This window comes from Paramormyrops kingsleyae, chromosome 23 (genome assembly GCF_048594095.1).
Source record: "Paramormyrops kingsleyae isolate MSU_618 chromosome 23, PKINGS_0.4, whole genome shotgun sequence".
Lineage (NCBI taxonomy): Eukaryota > Metazoa > Chordata > Actinopteri > Osteoglossiformes > Mormyridae > Paramormyrops > Paramormyrops kingsleyae.
In genome coordinates, this window is record NC_132819.1 from 9808749 (window position 1) to 9828066 (window position 19318).

Consider the following 19318-nt stretch of genomic DNA (forward strand, 5'->3'; position numbering starts at 1 on the left):
GGGACTCACAGTTCTGTTTTCACTTGTTGCTCTGACAGATGTGTAGCAATAGCAGTGGAGTTGCTGAGACAAGCAAGTCTTTCTGATTTTTCCTGCCTGCAGTGGTAAAATCAGTCAGCGTGCATGTTTTTGCGTGTATATATGTGTAAACGCTTCTTTGCCTGCCTTGTGTTGTGTTTTTTTAAATAACTTAGCAACCAGTCAAATTTTAAGGGCGGGCTTGTGTGTGGGCGGAGCTTCAACTTTCCAGGGTGCAGTCATCTCGTGGAATGTGGCTACCCTGTTCCAGACCACACCCACAGGCTGCAACGGAGAACTACCTCACCACTCTCCTCTCCACCTTTGACTCACAACCCTGTCAACAGCTATAAGGGGAAGCGAGACCAGGGGAGGCGGCTGTAAAACCAGGTCTGGATTACTGGCATCAAAAGCAGCCTGCTGATTGGACCCCAGGATGGGGACACAGAGCCTCTGGTCTGGGTGTCAGGTTAGGGAAGGAAGAAAAGACTCCCCATCTACCAAAACAAAAGTCTGTCCATCTGTTGAGACTAACATTTTGAGTTTAGCTTAGCATCCATGATAAATCTGCCAGCATGATCTCCGAGTCACAGCTAATGATGTAATGTCACACCTGGATATAAAGTGACATGTTTTTAAACTGAATACACAACCTTTATGTCAGGTGAAGAATTGTTCTCCGTATTAAACATTCAGCGGTTTAATGAGTATTATTATTATTACTTTTGAGTGTGTGGTGTGAATTTCATTGGCCACAATTCTTTTGATAATTAGTGCCACATTGTAGGGCGCTGTAACGTTTCAGGTAATTGTTTAATTGTGTGTCAGGAAAGGCCCACAGATAGTTATCGTGCGACATGATTAGTTAATTAAAAATATCTGTGAAACTGAGAAAAAACTGTGCACGTAGCAGCAGTCTGGTTGATTGTGTCTGTAGTCTAGTTTTTGGTTAAATCTCATTTAATATTTCAATTTAAAAAAAAAATCTTTAAGTTTTTGCTAGTAGAAAAATAGTATAGTCAGTTTCTTAACATGTAGTGTCTCCCAATCCCTTTGAATTGTATATTTTAGCTTAACTACACCTGTTTTGAAATTGAATACTATACTGAACTGAACAGCTATTGACTCAGAGGGTTAAACGATTCGAGGTACGTGACTTTCAAGGCAAAGCAGAAGAGAGCCAAAGCCAGAAGAATAGGTCAGCTCTATTCCTTATGTTAGGATATAGCCAGAGGCTGAGTCACCGTGCAGTGCGTATGAAAGATGGCGTGCCCTACCCAGGGTTTGAACACAACACAGCCTAAGGCCAGGAAAGAGTCTATGATTCTGTTCAACTTAAAAAGAATAGCACAAAAGACTAACAGAAGCTGGTAATATCCAGCTGTTCATATCCTGGGATAACAGCACTGAATTTTAACTCTTACAAATGTGCAAACTGCAATTATCCTGATTCCTGTGAAATATTATCAGCAGGTTGTACTGATTATGGTGAATCGGTTATTAATTATGGCAAATCAATTATTATGATAAATTCCTGACAGAAGGGAAAAACATGATCAGCCAGCTGAGTAGCGGCTGGAGTCCAGCCGTAAAATTGTGAAGGAAAAGTTTCAGGTTGAGAAAGTTCATTTGTGAATATAGTAAAAAAATGTTTACTTACCGGAAATACATTTACTTATAATACATTTTAGGATTGACATGTGAAAGGAAATATATATTTTGAAATATACATGTGGTAGATAAGTAGATTAGCTCTTTTTACCCAAACCAGTCAGACCAGCAGCTCTTTTCTCGGTCCCAGAAGGAACAATGGATGTTTCCAGACACGCTCTGTCTGCATTGCCTACTTTATCACTCCACATGACTGCCTCTGAACATTTGACATTTTAAATGATGCCTGCGGGGCTCGACCAGTGATACAACAGCCCTTCTGTGGCTGGCGTTCCACTTTCTGCCCAACGTATCTGGTGCAACATTTTTGTGAGGCTGCAGCAAGATTAGCGTGGCAGCAGTGACTCAGCCGGACTTCAGTTTCCTGAGAATGGCTCCTATCTGCCTCCTTACAATCTTCGACGACGTAGTGTGAAAGCTGGAAGATCAGAGGAAGGTTTCATCACACTGGAGACCTGGGCAAAGAGGCACCGCAACATCTTCTGGCTTTGAGGGTTAAATCAGTTATATTATAGTTATTTGATTTTATTTTAGGGCTCAAGAGTGTAGTAACCTAGAGAATTCCCTAAATCAGTATGTGTATGATATGGGCCATGCTGAGTAAGCTCGTGTACAGTGGACTTTATCTTGCACACTTTATACTCTTTACTGAGTCACCCTCCTGTTACTGAGAAGGAATTCAAGCACTCTGTATTTGGACTTGTCGTGCAGTAATGCATAGAATGTTTTTGACTGGATTGCACTGCAAATTAAAATGTCATCTGTGAAGTGTAAAGACAATGTGATACCTGTACATACTCACCCACTACTCTCGGGAAGCAGGTAACAGCACGGACTGTGCCGCTACTCGCAATTATACAGAACAAGTGGGTTCAGCAGCATCCTGGCCTTCGGCGATGGGACTTAGAGGCATGAGTTTGCTGATGTTTCTTATCAGTGGAATGAAAAACATGTTCCTGCACGGGATGTGAACCAGAAACGTTACCAGGTTACAGATCCACGTCTAACTGCTTTGCTGCAGTTAGTGTAAGACACTGAGTAGGAACGGTATCTGTAACCAACATCTTAAGCCTTCTGCACAAATGATACCCTCAATCGAGCCCATATACAAGAGTACTACTACACTTCTTCTTTAGTGAAATGGTACAGCACAAACCATAGAAGTTAGGAAAAGCAGATAAATATCATTTGAACAAAATTAGCCCTTGTTAGTTTAACTACAGATATCCGGTGAGTCAGCTAATGATGGTGGAGAAACTACTATACTGGTTGTGGTCAGTTCTTCCATTTTTTCCTTGTGATGGCATCTCCATTTTCCATTGCCAACAAAACTCAACATCAAAACAAGCCTCAAGCTAAGTTATCCAATTCACGTAACATCCCGTTCTTTAGTGGTCAGTGCTAAAATTAGAAGATTAGATAGAACTTAGAGCATATTGGTAAAAAATCAGATGGAGAGTATCTGTCCAAAACCCATAGTTAACAAGCTGAAAACAGGACTGGAGTTTGCATTATGTTGTATTTTGTCAGTCCGCATATGTTTAGCTCCTTCAAGAAATAGCTGGTTACTGCACTGGAATCGGCTGAGTCCATTTTATGGTTTGGGAAGAACAATCTATCTGTTGTTACACCCCAGTGCTGCCTGCAGTGCACCTGTATCACGGAGCTGTGGAGCTGAAGCATGTGCGTTAAGTTTAAGGTCTGGATATTGTACCAGCTGTGAAAAAACATGTTAGCAAAAAAGTGGCTCCCACTCTTACGTCGCTCCTACAGGGTCAGGAGTTTTAATCCTAACTGTGCTGCACTAAATAATGTGCTTCCATCAGAGCTGACTCTGGGAAACATGCAGACATTTATTCCCAGAAAAGGCTTGTTTTCATGCAGCCATCCCAGATAGCAAAATTCTTTTGGGCCAGATCTGGCCCACACTATTCATTTTCCTTTGGCCCAGATACCGCAAAGAATGACGGCCCTGTGACGGCCCAGACCTGGATTTTCTGATTTGGGCCATAACAGGCCCAGTGACGGCCCAGACATGGTTCTTCCTGATTTGGGCCATAACAGGCCCAGTGACGGCCCAGACATGGTTCTTCCTGATTTGGGCCATAACAGGCCCAGTGACGGCCCAGACATGGATTTTCTGATTTGGGCCATAACAGGCCCAGTGATGGCCCAGACATGGTTCTTCCTGATTTGGGCCATAACAGGCCCAGTGACGGCCCAGACATGGATTTTCTGATTTGGGCCATAACAGGCCCAGTGATGGCCCAGACATGGTTCTACCTGATTTGGGCTACAACAGGCCCAGTGACGGCCCAGACATGGATTTTCTGATTTGGGCCATAACAGGCCCAGTGATGGCCCAGACATGGTTCTACCTGATTTGGGCTATAACAGGCCCAGTGACATCATAAAGCACAATGGATACACAATTGATATCAATAAAGTTTATTTTTACTTTTACTATAAACAACATATAAATGCTTTTCAACAAACCACTGATTGATATTTAATTACACTTTACTTTGTAACATCAACAGACAGATGAGGCGTTTAAAGCACTTCACAACATACAAAATATCTAAGAACATGGCCCTGTAAAACTGGTTAATAAAATGTGAAATTTGGGTGGTCAAAAACACACACAAAAACATCCAAATACAAAACAAGTAAATACATCACAAACAATGGAATTAAGTGTCATTTGCCCTTTTTGCATGTTCCTTCATTCCTCCATCCCTGTCAGGTGCCAACTGAAGCCATCTTTGAATGTTTTTCTCTGCCTCCCGGTCCGTTGCACTCCTAGTTAAGGAATTTTGCAGCCACAACACACAACACAAAACTATTAATGCCACCTGCTTCTAAGGCATAGAACATAAATCATACCATCAAGATCAAGACAGCACCCAACATTTATAGTATAAAACAATTCCAAAACACATACAGTAGTACACAAATAAGGAGATATGAATCATTATGTCCATGACAGAATATCATGAACAAGTAAACAATATTTAAACAGGGTTGTTAATTTCACCATTTAATTCACAACACGTCAAAGTTGTATGCATATATGTATGCAATCTGAAATGTAATATCTGTTCTGATCTGACATAAAAAACACTCATTGCTGAACTGTAACTGTCCATAAGGCTGCTATATCCAATACTGCACAGAATATATGATTGTTCCATATGAATTTCATCCCTGTTTTTTTTTTACTGTGACTTTAATATGACACACAACTTTACCAACTTATGATCATGCATAACTGATAAATCTGTCGATTGATCAATTAGACGCATATATATATATATATATATATATATATATATATATATAAGGATATATTTCCATCACTAGGAATTAAATGCACAAAGTCGTAAATTGGAACTTGCGGTGCTCATTTTTAACCAAACAAGTTTCAGATATCACCAGCAACAAAGGAGCAGTGGACTGAAGTGACATGTCCCCCATGAAAAGAAAAAAATAGAAGGTGCAGGTTTGGATTAGCTGTGGCGCGAGCTTTATCACTTCTCAGACAGAGAAATGTCGTTTGGCGTGGGAGATTGTTGTGTTAAATGCGTGTGTTCCACACACAATACGTGAGACTTGAGAGCTCTGCAGATGTAATCTAACGTTAAACATCTGATTTAAACTCGAGAGCCCTGTATTTAATATTATGTCAAGGCGTGTGACTTGTTTGAACCGACTTTTTAAAATGAACGATCATTCCCAACATACCGTTCCGACAGAATCTTAAGCTAAAGTCTCTGACTAAAAAGGTTAAATGGAACTTTAAAAGTAACTGAAATATTTCACTTACCACAATTCGCTCGTTATTATTCAAACTGAATCAGCCATCTAAAGTCGATCGACGCCGTCAACAGCCTCAAAGTCCGGTGAAATTGCAGTGACGTCTAAAGGACATTGATTGGTCTAAACTGAAACGTTAACGCCCACTTATTTCAGGATTGGTTGTTTAGCGTAGATGATCAAATACCGAACGGTCAATAGAAAAGCCCTATACACAAAGTATTCCAAACGGGTTTATATTTTTAAAAGACAAGATTTTAGAGAAGATAAATTAATGTTTTCATTTGTTTTTACTTTTCCTTTTTTAAGTAAACATGTTAGATGAAAAATAATGATTGACGATATACCGTAGTTAACAAAAAATATCCAATAAGTTTTAATGGTTTTCCAATGTTAAACAAAAAAATTATCATATCAGTGGGACTGTACTATGTCAACAGCTGGTGCTTGGAGTCTTTTTGTATGTCAGCCATTAGCCCTTTATTGTGTTTCTCATGATCTTTAGTATAGGCTTTATCCCAAACAGACAGTGGTTATGATATAATAGAGAGCAGAGCCTTCAGCCACAATTTTATGCCAGATGAGGGTCAGGTATGGGACAAAGCATTACCAATGCTCGAACAGACCCAGGTGACATCTTGCAGATTTACATATACAACATAATGAAATGAGAACCTCATATATACTGCCTTAGAAAAGGTGCAACGAGAATGATTCCTGGTCTTAGAGGAATGTCTTATGAGGAGAGGTTAGCGGAAGTGAATCTGTTTAGCCTTGAGCAAAGGAGACTAAGGGGGGATATGATTCAGGTCTATAAGATTCTAACGGGTCTGGATGCTGTTCAGCCAAATGACTATTTCAGTATTAGTCTAAATATTAGAACTCGTGGCCATAAGTGGAAATTAGCGGGAGAACATGTTAAAACAAATTTGAGGAAGCCCTTCTTTACACAGCGTGTAGTTAGAGTATGGAATATTCTTCCTGCTAGTGTAACGGAAGCTAAAACCATGGGTTCCTTTAAATCCGAGCTAGATAAGATTTTAACAACTCTGAGCTATTAGTTAAGTTCTCCCCAAACGAGCTTGATGGGCCGAATGGCCTCCTCTCGTTTGTAAATTTCTTATGTTCTTATAGACTAAGACCAGGGGTCACCTTTTTGAAACTGGGAGCTACTTCACGGGTACTGAGCCTTACGAAGGGCTACCAGTTTGATACATTTTTCTTAAATCATGTATAATAAACACGTTTTAAATGCTTTCTTTTAGATATTGCCATTTTCAAATCTATATAAATGCAAATGTGATTAAAGAAGAATATCAACAGGATAAAATTAAATTTTAGACGCCATGCTCAATGGTGAGTTGTGCTATTTTTAGAACAGTCACCGTGGGCAACTCATGTGGTCCTTGGGGGCGCCCTGGTGCCCACGGGCACCATGTTGGTGACCCCTCCTATAGACTGTAGTCAGAATGATCTTCCATGTTAAGACTAGTTCTGGTTCGAATTTTTTTGAGAATATTTATCTGACATCAGGCCAGAATTTTACGCCAGGTGAGGGCTAGGTACGACACAAATCATGTTACCAATGCTGAAATGGATGACTGTCAGCCAAAGTCGTCCGACACGCAAAATGCCGACTGTCAGCCAGAATCGTTCGCCGCGCTCAGAACGGTTCTGGCCCAGATTAAAAATGCCGACAGTCAGCCAGAAACGCTCGCCGCGCTCAGAACGGTTCTGGCCCAGATTAAAAATGCCGACAGTCAGCCAGAAACGCTCGCCGCGCTCAGAACGGTTCTGGCCCAGATTAAAAATGCCGACAGTCAGCCAGAATCGCTCGCCGTGCTCAGAATGGTTCTGGCCCAGATTAAAAATGCCGACAGTCAGCCAGAATCGCTCGCCGTGCTCAGAATGGTTCTGGCCCAGATTAAAAATGCCGACAGTCAGCCAGAATCGTCGCCGTGCTAGGCCCACAATCGGCCCGCAATTTTTTACCGTTGCTGACAGTGAACCGAATGTGCCACAACTCAGCGAAAATCGGCCCACATGTGCTTGCTAACTGGGCAGCAGTGCCGGCTTGACGCCAGATCTGGGCCAGACCTGTCTTCTATGTGCCTGGGCCACATAGACCAAACCACAATCGGGCCACATCTGGCATGCCATAATGTAAACAGTGCCATCATTGCCAGACCTGGCCCATATCTGGTTGACATACCACTTGCCATGCCAGAACTCAGCCAGCAATGCCGGCTTGACGCCAGATCTGGGCCAGACCTGTCTGCTATGTGGGATATAGGGGTTTCCCAACCGGGCCCCGGGACGCTGGGTGTTTTACGGAGGGGTTGGTTAATTTTCAAAATAAACCGCCGATCTGCCGGTCCTCCCGCCGCCCACTCGGCCATTTTACCAGTCCATGAAATTTCTGTAGCACGTAAACCGGTCCGCGGCTATCAACAGGTTGGGAACCCTTGCATTGCATATCCAGTTAACATGAAGCGATATAGCTAATTTTTAATCACTTACCCCCCTCTAGTGGTAATTATCCAAAACTACACGAAGTACAACGCGAAGATTCAGAAGGAATACGCTTTCATGAAACACGTATGGGGATCTCTTACTTTACCAGCCTTATCCCTCAGTCACTTTTATTGTATGTATTCAGGGGCGGATCCCGACAGGGGCAGGATTGGCAGTTGCCCAAGGCGGCATCGTCTGAGGGAGTGCCGACTTGGCAAAGTCCCGGCACCGCCCCCCCCTCGGTCGACAACTCTCTTTTATGATGTTTCAGTGAACATCAAATTGGGTGTGTTGGAGCTGTGTCGTGTCCTTCAGATCTTGTTCTTCTCAATGAATAGACTTCACTTCAGGGAAGAATCTACGCAGGACCAGTCATTCCTACAGGCGACATAGGCGGCCTAGGGCGCCAACTTCGGAGGTCATCCAGGGCATCCCCGTCGGCTAAGACAAGTACTAAATCTGTGTCTCATTTCTTTAAAATTAATTGATTTAATTTCAGAACTATCATAAGCCTATCTAAAACTTGCTGAGTATCAGCAATTGCTGCCTGAATGTATGATTGACGCTTTTCTCCCTCACGGTGCATTTGTTCCCACGTGTGTCTATTTGTTTGCCCTGATGTAAGACAAAGGATATGTGTTGCTTTGTACAGTACTTTTACATCAGGGGTTCAAAAACGAGGCAATATATAGGCATTTTAAAAACTTTAATTATTTACTCTCAAAAGCAGGCCTACCGAACAATTTCATTTCGCTGTTGGGGTGGAAAATGAACAGCAACATTTCTCAACAGCAATTCCTGAGGGGGACATAAAACTACTGCTGTGCTCTTATTAAATGTATATACAGTATAGGCCTATTCATATACACTGAATCAGTGGCTGGTTAATAACAATGTTAGCAAGTTGAAATGTTTTAACTACATTATAAAGTCTTTGCATGTGTGTCACTGGAATAATTTCCGAGTCTGACAATGACCCAACTAAATCAATCAAAATATTCCCTCAAAAATATTTATTGCACTGTTTCTCTTAACAAGATACATAGAATTAGGTTACGCCACCAAATGTTCCCTCTGTCTCCTTTGCCTAATGACACCATTATATGCATTATATTGACATTGCCATAGTCTTTTATAAAGATTTTTTATCAAATTGCCTTTGGTATTACTGGCAACTTTCTTTTTTACTTACTTGGCATATTGATGCACTGAAAAACAACTATTTGTTTACCTTTTTGCCATTTTGGCTGGATGACAAAACACACACACGGCATGTAGATTATTTAAAGCAGGAGAGAAGCAACACCCATTAACGGATGTGAAATTAATAAAGCTAAAGGTTCACCCATGAGGTAACGGAACCAACAAGATGCATTTAATAGGTCAACCAAAACAGGCACATCACTCCCCAAAAGCATATCTGTTGATAGAGCCTCGACCATACCAACCTGCAGCAAATAAAGCATACTATTGATTTCAGCAGCATCGATTTCAACCCTCTGAGTTCTTGCAATAGACGGTCTTCCCGGGACCCTTGGGAAACCAGAAAGGATCTCAGTACGACACTACTTCTGTTTTCATTGAAGACATGGTTGGCATTTGCTGGGGTGATTTCATCTTGGGCCTTGCCACATCACCCTCATCTGACTCTTCTTCCTCCACTGTGTCCCAGACTGGCTCCTCCTCACACTTTTCTGGCCTTTTCTGCGATCTGAGACCAGAGCGTCCTTTGGTCACTGTTGTCTTCTTACGACCGGCCATCCAACTTCTGACACCAAAATGTCACCAGAAGGTGTTGCAAAATTTGCCCGGTTCTTGACACACAAATTCCAAAAGAATTCCAATGACTCAATCACCGTTTTAGGTGTTTTTATTTTCAGTGACTTACGTAGTGCCCAGTGTGATTTATTTACAGTGGAGTAGAAACAAAGCAAAACAAAACAAAAGCTAAAACAACAATTTCACACACTTAGGTGTTACCAGCTTCACTCTTGGTAAGTTCCACGCACTATACAACATAGTACTCCAACTCAATCTCCTTGAAATGACCAAGATCTGGAGCTTATATATGTAAAGCCACACCCACCAGATCAGACCATACCTTTACCCCATATATGCAACAAAATACTAATCTGAATGCAAACTATATTAATTATTAATTAAATAGTATTTATGCAAATTATTTATACTTATTCCACAGAATAAACACAAAAATATTTAAACATGGACATCCCAACAAGAATTAATAAATTGGAATAGTCCACACATTCCCCCAACCCATGCATGGGGCGGGAAAATACATTATTTTAGGATTCCCCAAACAAAACCTCGGTTTCCCACCATGCTCCTATGAAGACGTCACTGTGTCGCCTCATACACGGAACCAAAGACAATGAACTGACGCTCACGGAGATAAAACAAAACGTGTATAACTAAAATTAAAGCAATGCAACGATTAAGTTTTGTCTTTTATCCTAGTGTAGGTTAGCTGCATAATTAGGGTTATGTTTGTAATGAAAATGCATCGTAAATGTTTGATAAATGTAGAGATGCCGGTGTTGTGTTATGCGTGCACCCACAACTTGCCGGTTTATGGAGAGATGAATGTACATCGGTATGTTTCCGCGCCCTACAGCAATGTTGTGAACTTCGTCACATAGTCGACGTAAAAGAGAACTTTGTTATTATAAGTTTCGTTGTAATAAACCAACTGCAACATGATTAACCCCCGTCCACTTACGTGTGAATACCGTGTTCATGCTGCATATATGCAATGAAACTGGAAAATTTAAAGACCAGATAAGTTGGACAAAGGCTGGAAATCCTACATCTACGTATTTGCTTAGTTTTATCTAACGAGTATAAATTGTATGCCATGTAACGCAGGAAAGCATACAAGAAAAATAAAGCATACATTTAATACATGATGTATTTCTTTCAGATTCACGATTAGCCTAAATATCTACAGAACCAGAAAATGACAGCCGTCCCGGGCCCCGCGTTTCCCTCGGGCGTGGCTGCTGATCAGCCGTATAGGAAGCTCGTTAGGTCCGTTAGTCTCACCTCCTGTTCCTGTCCCCTTGCTAACCAGCCACAGCTGCCTCGTGTTTCCTCCCCGCAATAAACATCCTACTTGGCGTTACTTACCGACAGCCTAGCTGCCTTAGGGTCGCTCCGACGTGACAACAGCGTTACTGTATGTTTTGTCTTGCTGCTTATTAAGTATTACGGCAAGATATAAGTGCAAGATCTTTATTGAAGGTCACGGAGGATGTCATGCACTACATACATACTGGTAGGTAGAACTATACCGACCGACTCTCAGTGAGTATGTATAAAACAGATCACGTGTACATCAACCAATCAACATAAGTTTCTAGCAAACGTGGACACACCATTTGAATAATCAATTATGTGTCTAACACATTATGCAATATATTCTGCACGAATATTACATCCACCTTGTTTTAATTTTTTTTTTTTTTTTAAGCTTTTACATGTGGATAACTGAAGGGTCACAAACATAACAATAACAACAATACCACTATGATGGAATATCTGCAGCCTTGTTTCCACATTACCGACAGGGCATGAACAAAAGAACAAATATCAGCACCATACAGTCAACGTGCCATTTTTTTTTTTTTTTTGTTGTGAACATATATGTAGCATGTTAAGGGCAGCGATCCACCTGCACCCTGTTACAGCAGTTACAAGTCCAAAATTGTTCTTCGCTTGACTTCACGTCCAAACCTTGTCCGGTAAGGGACAGTAGAAGTGATTGCCTCACTGGCTGCAAACGAGGCTGGTTGTGTGATGCGGTGTTGGGCCTGCTGCCCGTAGTGATCAAAACTCTCTTCGGCAGTATGTGCGTCCTTAGTGTGAAGGAGGTGTCGTCTGTTTCGCCTATACACTTGTCCTCCATCAGTCGCACGTATGTGATATGACCTTTCAGTATCAGCTTGCCTGATGACTACAGCTGGTTTCCAGTAACCTTGCTCCTGGAATCGGATGTATTGTCCATCGCGCAGTGACGACATTGGTTTAGCGGATCTGTCATAATACTTTTTCTGATGATTTTGTTGGTGAACTCGTCTGGAGCGAAACTCTCTACTATTAATCACTTTGGGCTGAAGCTGTTGATGACTTCTGGGTAAGGTTGAGCGTAAGCGACGACTCATTAAAAGCTGTGCTGGTGATCTGAAGCCATCAACTGGGGTGTTGCGATATTCGAGAAGACTCAGGCACAGATCTTTCTGATCGGCATTGGACTTTTCCATGAGCGATTTGGCAATCTGAACTGCCTTCTCAGCCAAACCGTTGCTTTGGGGATAATGCGGACTAGTGGTGATATGGCTGAACTCCCAGGTGTTTGCGAACGTTTCAAACTCGCTACATTTATACTGGGGGCCATTGTCCGATACGACAGTTTCAGGTATGCCATGTCTGGCAAATACCTCTTTCAATTTGTTTATCACAGCAGAGGATGTTGTGCTGTGCAGCTTGTCAAGCTCAAAATATCTGCTATAATAGTCCACTGTGACTACATAGTTGTCCCTATTCCAAGTGAACAGATCAGTTGCAATAGTTTGCCATGGCCTGTCCGGAATCTTGTGACTTATCATGGGCTCCTTCTTATTGGAAGCCCTGTGCTCAATACAGATGGGACAACGTTCAACCATCTCCTCGATCTGCCTATTCATCCCCGGCCAGAATAAAACATCTCTCGCTCTCTGCTTGCACTTTTCTATACCCATGTGGCCCACGTGTATCCTGGAAAGCATCTGTCGCCGTAGGGAGGTAGGAACAATGATTTTCTCACCCTTAAACAAGATGTCATTCATTTGAGTGAGCTCATCACGATGGTTCCAGAATTCAGCTATGGTCTGAGGGCATGATCTCCTTACTGCAGGCCAGCCCTCCTTGATTGTTTTCTTTAACACCATGAGCTGCAAGTCATTTTCAGTCTCTTTGCGGATGTTCTCTAATTTGGCATTACTGACGGGTAGGCTGCTGTATACTGTGTGTACCTGCATGTCCATTCCTTCTCGTAGGCTGTCATCCTGGTCAGTCAGCGACTTCCTAGAGAGGGTATCGGCAACAGGGACGTCTTTGCCTGGCTTGTGGATGATGGTAAAATCATACCTCTGAAGTTGTAGGATCATCCTTTGTAGTCTTGGAGGTGCTGCTGCAAGCGATTTTTTCATGATGGACTCCAATGGTTTGTGGTCACTTTCCACAATAACATGACGACCATAGACATACTGGTGGAAGCGCTTGCATCCAAATAAAATGGCATACAGCTCTTTTTCTATCTGGGCGTAATTAATTTCACTGACAGATAGTGATTTCGAAGCATATCCAACTGGCTTGCCCTCCTGCAGTAGAACTGCACCTAAACCGTGCTTAGAGGCGTCAGCTTGTAGTCTAAGCTCTTTGGTCGGATCAAAGTATGTTAAAACTGGACCTGGTTCTCGAGTGATTAGCTCTTTCACCTCATTGAATGCTTTGTCGTGCTGTGCATCCCAGGTAAATTCATTCGACTCTTTTAACAGGTGACGCAGGGGTGCATTAATGCTTGCAAGCCTTGGGGCAAATTTCGACAAATAATTTATCATACCAAGGAAGGTTTCCAGCTCACCTTTGTCCTTAGGAGGTCCCATATCTCTTACAGCTGCAATTTTATTTGGATCTGGTTTTATTCCATCCTTGGTGATACGGTGACCGAAGTAACTGACTTCTGTGGCACAAATTGTGCTTTTTTCTGGGTTTAGCTTAACTCCCCGTTCTCTGGAGCGCTGTAGCATGGCATGAAGGTTCTTGTCATGCTCCTCTTTGCTTCCGCCATAAATTAGGATGTCATCAACTATTGCTGTTACCCCTTGTAGGCCTTCAAACGTTTCATTGACCTTCCGTTGAAACTCATCCTGGGCAGACTTCAAGCCAAACGGTAGGCGGAGAAACCGATATCTACCAAAAATAGTGTTGAATGTGGTTAGCTTGGATGATTCGTCTGTGAGCTTTATAGCCCAGTAGCCTGACCTGGCATCCATAACGCTGAAATAGCATGCTCCTGCCAGCTTGGACGTTATATCCTCAAGAGTGGGTAATGGGTAATATGGTCGTTTGATGACGTTGTTTAAGTCCTTGGGATCTAGACACAGTCTCAACTGACCTGTTTTTGGTTTTTCAACTGCCACCATCGAATTAACCCATTCAGTTGGTTCAGTGACCTTTGTGATAATATTCTGCTTTTCCATGCTCTGTAATTCTACTTTCAGGCGGTCGCGTAGAGCGACAGGAACACGCCTTGGCGGATGAACCACAGGTACTGCATTGCGGTCAATGTGAATAGTGCATTCACCTGGAAACAGTCCTATCCCTGTGAAGACGTCAGCAAATTCTTTGGTGATTTGTACCTCTGTTGTGCTGGCTATAGACAGTATGAGCTTAATGAGCCCAAAGTCTAAGCATGCCTTTAACCCTAGCACTGGAGGTGCATGTGTATCAACAACATGAATTTGTAACATTAATTGAATGTCCTTGTACTGGCATTCCACATTGCACTTGCCTCTAACAACCAATTGCTCACCTCCATAGCCATAGAGAGGTTTGGTTGAGGGCTGGAGTACATTCTGTATTCCCAATTTTGTGAAGATACATGTTGGGATGACATTTGCTGAGGATCTTGTATCTAATTTAAAGTTAACCGCATTTCTATTAGGTCCTACTTGAACATTTGTAAAAACCTGATCTGTATTTATATTGTGGCTTTGTGTTACGGTATCAATAAACAATTCCTCGTTGCCTGCATGTACACTTGATTCGATGTCGTTTACAGTGTGTACTATTTTTCCTTGCTTTGAGCGGCATACTTTTGCAAAATGGTTCCACTTGTTGCATTTCTTGCACTGTTTCCCGTGTGCTGGGCAGCTATTCTTCCCCTCGTGAGCTTTGCTTCCACAGTAGCTACATAATCTGGGGCAATCTCTGTTTTCCTCGGCTCTGTTGTCGGACTTTATCTTTGTCTTGTCCTGACGGATTTTCCAAGGTGCTGTTTTAAAGTAATGCCGGCTTGTTGCGTGAACAGAGTGCTCGTACCGGTTACTATTGCCACTAGACATAGTTTTAAGCTGCGTTTGCGCCATTTCGTGAGATCTAGCAATGTCTATTGCTTTATCCAGTGTTAAATCTGAACCGATGCTTAACAGTTTCTCTCTCACTCTGGGTGAATAAATTCCAAATACGACGCGGTCCCGTACCATTTCCTCACTGTTAGCATAATTACAATCTTTAACAAGGAGTCTTAAGTCTGTCACGAACTGTTCAAATGGCTCGCTAGCTCCTTGTAGTTTTTCATTAAATTTGTAACGCGCGAATATAACATTGGATTTTGGCGCGACGTATGCTTCAAAGCGATCGTAGTACGATTTCAGTACCTTTCTTTCATCCTCCGTAAGCGACCATGTGTCATAGATGTCCCGGCCTTTGTCTCCGACCCATAGGAGTAGGAAGCTGCATTTTTCATCCTCCCCTATCCTCTTGAACGGACCAGAAAACATTAATTTGACGTGGAGTCTGAACTTGCGCCATGCTTCGGGCAGGTTTCCAGCATCCCAGTCCATGCGGGGCGACGGAACACCAGCGACGTCCATTGTGTCCGTGTTATTCACTTTTCTTCTGACACCATGTTTTGTCTTGCTGCTTATTAAGTATTACGGCAAGATATAAGTGCAAGATCTTTATTGAAGGTCACGGAGGATGTCATGCACTACATACATACTGGTAGGTAGAACTATACCGACCGACTCTCAGTGAGTATGTATAAAACAGATCACGTGTACATCAACCAATCAACATAAGTTTCTAGCAAACGTGGACACACCATTTGAATAATCAATTATGTGTCTAACACATTATGCAATATATTCTGCACGAATATTACACTGTATTTTCCCAAACTTGGGCTATACATAAAACATTGGTAACACTTTGACGGAGCACAAATGATGCAGCATTATGCTGTTACTTATGTATTAATTAACCACAAACTAATTCAGTGATTTCATACCGATCCCTTGTTAAAACATGCGTCACGATTCCTTAATGATGAATTATCTCAAGCAGTTACTATATTTGTTACTATATATCTGTTATTTCTGTACACATTTGTGAACGACTGAAGGAACAAGTCATGAGTAACAGAAGGTAAATACTGATTTAATGTTTGTTCTTCATTAATGAATCATGACGCATCTTTTATCTGAAGTAGCGACTGTATTTGTTAATGATTTCTCAGTAGTAACTTACTTATTGCTACAGTACGTATTTGTGCCCCATCAAGTAAAATGTTACCAAAACATTTGATAGTCATTGTCATCCCCTGGGCGACAGACAAACAGAAACGAAACAAAATTAAATGAAAGCGAAGTGCATCATAATATTTACATGGCCTTTGGTTTCGGTTTCCTGACTTCACAGGCTGGGCGGCATAAAACGGTTAAAATGCGTCCGAGTCCAATATCGGAGAAGCCAGTCTGCCTGAAGTCAGTCATCGTCAGGAATAGACAACACTGGGCTCTCTAGACAGGAGGAGGTTGTGTAAAATGGCTACAGGTTCGTATATTATTGTTGTTATTATGAATAATAATAATAATATTTGGAGCGTTCCATTCTTGAAAAATTCTTAGCAACACGAACCATAGGCCTATAACAACCGTATATTACGGATCCTGTCTTTTATAATTATAAAGCTGGTACAGTATGTCTGACTTTATACCCTTAACTATCAGACTGGACTCCCGCTCTCTGGTCGGATACCTTCGCTCAGCTGGAGGAGGACGAGCTGGAACACGGCGACAGCTGGGCGTTTCAGTTCAACTACAGCCTGACGGAGACCCTGACTAACGAGGAGAGGAGAAGAGGCTGGAAGATCTACAGTTCCAGTGCTCGCGGAAGGTGAAGCCGCCTTTTCACGGAAACTGTGATTTTTTAGATGTTTTATTACTATGTATAATAATGTCTACTTAAAACTACAAAAACGACCTTATAGAACTGCATGACGTGCAACGCGATATGGAAAAACGGAGTGAGTTTAGTCTGCTAACAGCCATGATCAGGGCCGGCCCGTGGCATAGGCAAATGCTAAGACCGCCAACTTCTGAATATGCGCCGAACTGCCAGCAAGTTTCATTTTGCCTCAAGCGTGGCGCGCTGGCGGTGATGCTCGCCTAGGACGCCACACCGGCTAGGACCGGTACTGGCCATGATATATGACTTTATAAACAAATATGTTCTTGATTTACAATGACCCTTTCAGTACCTGTGATAATTTTTAATTTTAAATTATATGAATATGATATGAGGAATGAACACTGACCATAAGGTATTTTGCATGCTGAGTGACTGGTCCAGAATGATCGCTCATACATTTAGCAGTATGAGGACCGGCAGGCCCCGGCCACAGACACTGGAGGTGTGGATGATAAAGTATCTTCACGGCTCCCATTTCAGTTTCAGTTGCAGCAGATGTTCCAAACAATGGACCTCCGCCAGAGCTGTAGTCCTCTTTCGCTACCGCCTGCAGAGCTCTTTGTGCCGGGGAACCGTCATCATGCGGCCCTTTGGCCAGGCCTGCCGCCGCTGCGACGGGGATTTTGAACGGCCGGGGTTCTCCCCGAAGGTGGTAGAGGACATCCTGCTCTGCCTCTTTGGCAAGATCAGGAAGAACTGCTACGGAGAGGAAGAGGAGGGCGATGAAGACCTTGGCTCCGACCGCTCTGAGAAGGGGTGGACCAAACCCCATGAGAGCGCGCTATGCGAGGCCTGCAGTCAAAACATCTGCTGCCAGGATGAGTAGTGCCTGCGGGGCCCAGGAAGGCAGGCATTCCGCAGGCCTAACTCTCTGTAGAGGGGACATGGGCTGGGGGATTGTGTGCTGCTTTGGGATCTGTCCTTTTTACCTGATAAATAACCAGCAGTAGGGGTTTTAAACCCTTGTGTCTGTAAGAGTATTACAAGCCAATTACCCATAAATCACTGTATATAAGCAGACTGATATTTATACTCTGTAAAATAAGTTTTGAATTCAACATTAAAATCTTTCCGCGTTTGAACTTAACTATATTTAAATGCATTTTTAATGCAATAATATTTTTTTATTGTCTTGTGTAATGTAAAAATTTAAATTCTCATATTAAATGTTAATAAATTTGAAGAAATCATGACCAATATATACTAATGTAATCAATATTTTTTGGTGTAAGGAGTATTGTGGTTAGTGCTTGTTAAAAAAATTATATACTGTGCTCACAGAAAATCTGTCATGGCGGGAGCGACGGAAGGTACACAGGATGGAAATTTTATTGAAGATACAATTAGCAAAAAAATAAATAAATGGATACGAGGGTCACACAAAAGGAAATGAGAGACACGGAGGCAGGGATGGAGTTGGACAGGGGACTGACAGAACCATCACTTAGTGAATGGAAGGTGTCACACCAGAAATCTGTCATGATTCCGGGTGGCTCGGGCGCGGGAACGAGGCATGGTGCACAAAAAGAAGGGTGGACGACCCACTGGCGGCTCCAGGAACACAAAAACAGGGTTTATTAAACAAAACAGAAAACACTAAAAACACAACTAAACCAAAAAGACCACAAGGGGTCAAAAACAGAAAGGGGATTATACAAGACTAAATAACAAAAACTGAATGCACGCAGAACACTGAAAAAACCATCAACCTACAACAACCATAGACAAAGACAATGAACCACTGGGGAACTGAACACAGGCAGGAACTAAAATACTAATGGGTAACGAGACTAACACAGGACAGGTGAGGCTAATTAACAAAACCAAGGAAACAGGGCACAGGTGAAACCAATGAACTCAAAAGGAACTGAAAACAGGGAAACTAATAACTAACCAAGGAAACAGATACTAACACTGGGGAATCTAAACAGGTAAAGACACAAGCAGAGGCACAAGGAACAAAACCAAAAACCATATACAAAATCACCAAATACAATAACTAGACAAACTCAACTAGAACACTAGGGAGCAAAATACAAAAACAGGAGGCAGGATTCAAACATAAGACAAGAGGGAACTCAGGACCGAGGGGCAAACAGACAGCACATGCTTAATACATTGAGCCACGAGACCAGACAGGAGACAGGGGAGAACAAGGACTGACGTGAAGGACGGAATGACCAGCACCACCTGCTGGTCAAACGGGGAAGGGGCACGGAAGGACCACAGTGGGGGGCTGACCCTGACAAAATCTAGTTTAACTGAC

The 19318-nt window shown here is 42.4% G+C and overlaps 1 protein-coding gene and 2 long non-coding RNA genes across 6 annotated transcripts; 1 reads left to right on the plus strand and 2 right to left on the minus strand.

Moving 5' to 3' along the window:
* Positions 1-1711: 1711 nt before the first annotated feature.
* LOC111839774 (uncharacterized) lies at positions 1712-8119 on the minus strand. Its single transcript, XR_002837183.2, has 3 exons — positions 8026-8119; positions 2492-2645; positions 1712-2107 (listed from the first exon to the last, which is right to left on the minus strand). It is a non-coding gene; the product is annotated as an uncharacterized lncRNA (long non-coding RNA).
* LOC140581963 (uncharacterized) lies at positions 4122-5618 on the minus strand. Its single transcript, XR_011985023.1, has 2 exons — positions 5516-5618; positions 4122-4491 (listed from the first exon to the last, which is right to left on the minus strand). It is a non-coding gene; the product is annotated as an uncharacterized lncRNA (long non-coding RNA).
* A 7845-nt stretch (positions 8120-15964) lies between the features above and the next one.
* On the plus strand, positions 15965-18253 carry LOC111839768 (receptor-transporting protein 4-like). Of its 4 annotated transcripts, none has more exons than XM_023804007.2 (4): positions 15965-16003; positions 16501-16635; positions 16812-16977; positions 17533-18253. In XM_023804007.2, the coding sequence occupies exons 2-4, from the start codon at positions 16626-16628 to the stop codon at positions 17876-17878; spliced, it is 522 nt and encodes a 173-aa protein (XP_023659775.2). In that variant the 5' UTR covers positions 15965-16003; positions 16501-16625; the 3' UTR covers positions 17879-18253. The 4 variants fall into 4 exon arrangements, with proteins under 4 accessions (XP_023659775.2, XP_023659777.2, XP_023659776.2 ...); XM_023804009.2 differs by having other exon boundaries at positions 17539-18253; XM_023804008.2 differs by lacking the exon at positions 15965-16003 and adding an exon at positions 16079-16227.
* The last annotated feature ends 1065 nt before the right edge of the window (positions 18254-19318 follow it).

What these genes read in the sequence shown, in the direction of transcription:
- LOC111839768 (XM_023804007.2), top strand. An exon ending in AGTTCCAGTGCTCGCGGAAG is followed by an intron (nt 16,978 to 17,532) that starts GTGAAGCCGCCT and finishes CTCCCATTTCAG; the next exon opens with TTTCAGTTGCAGCAGATGTT.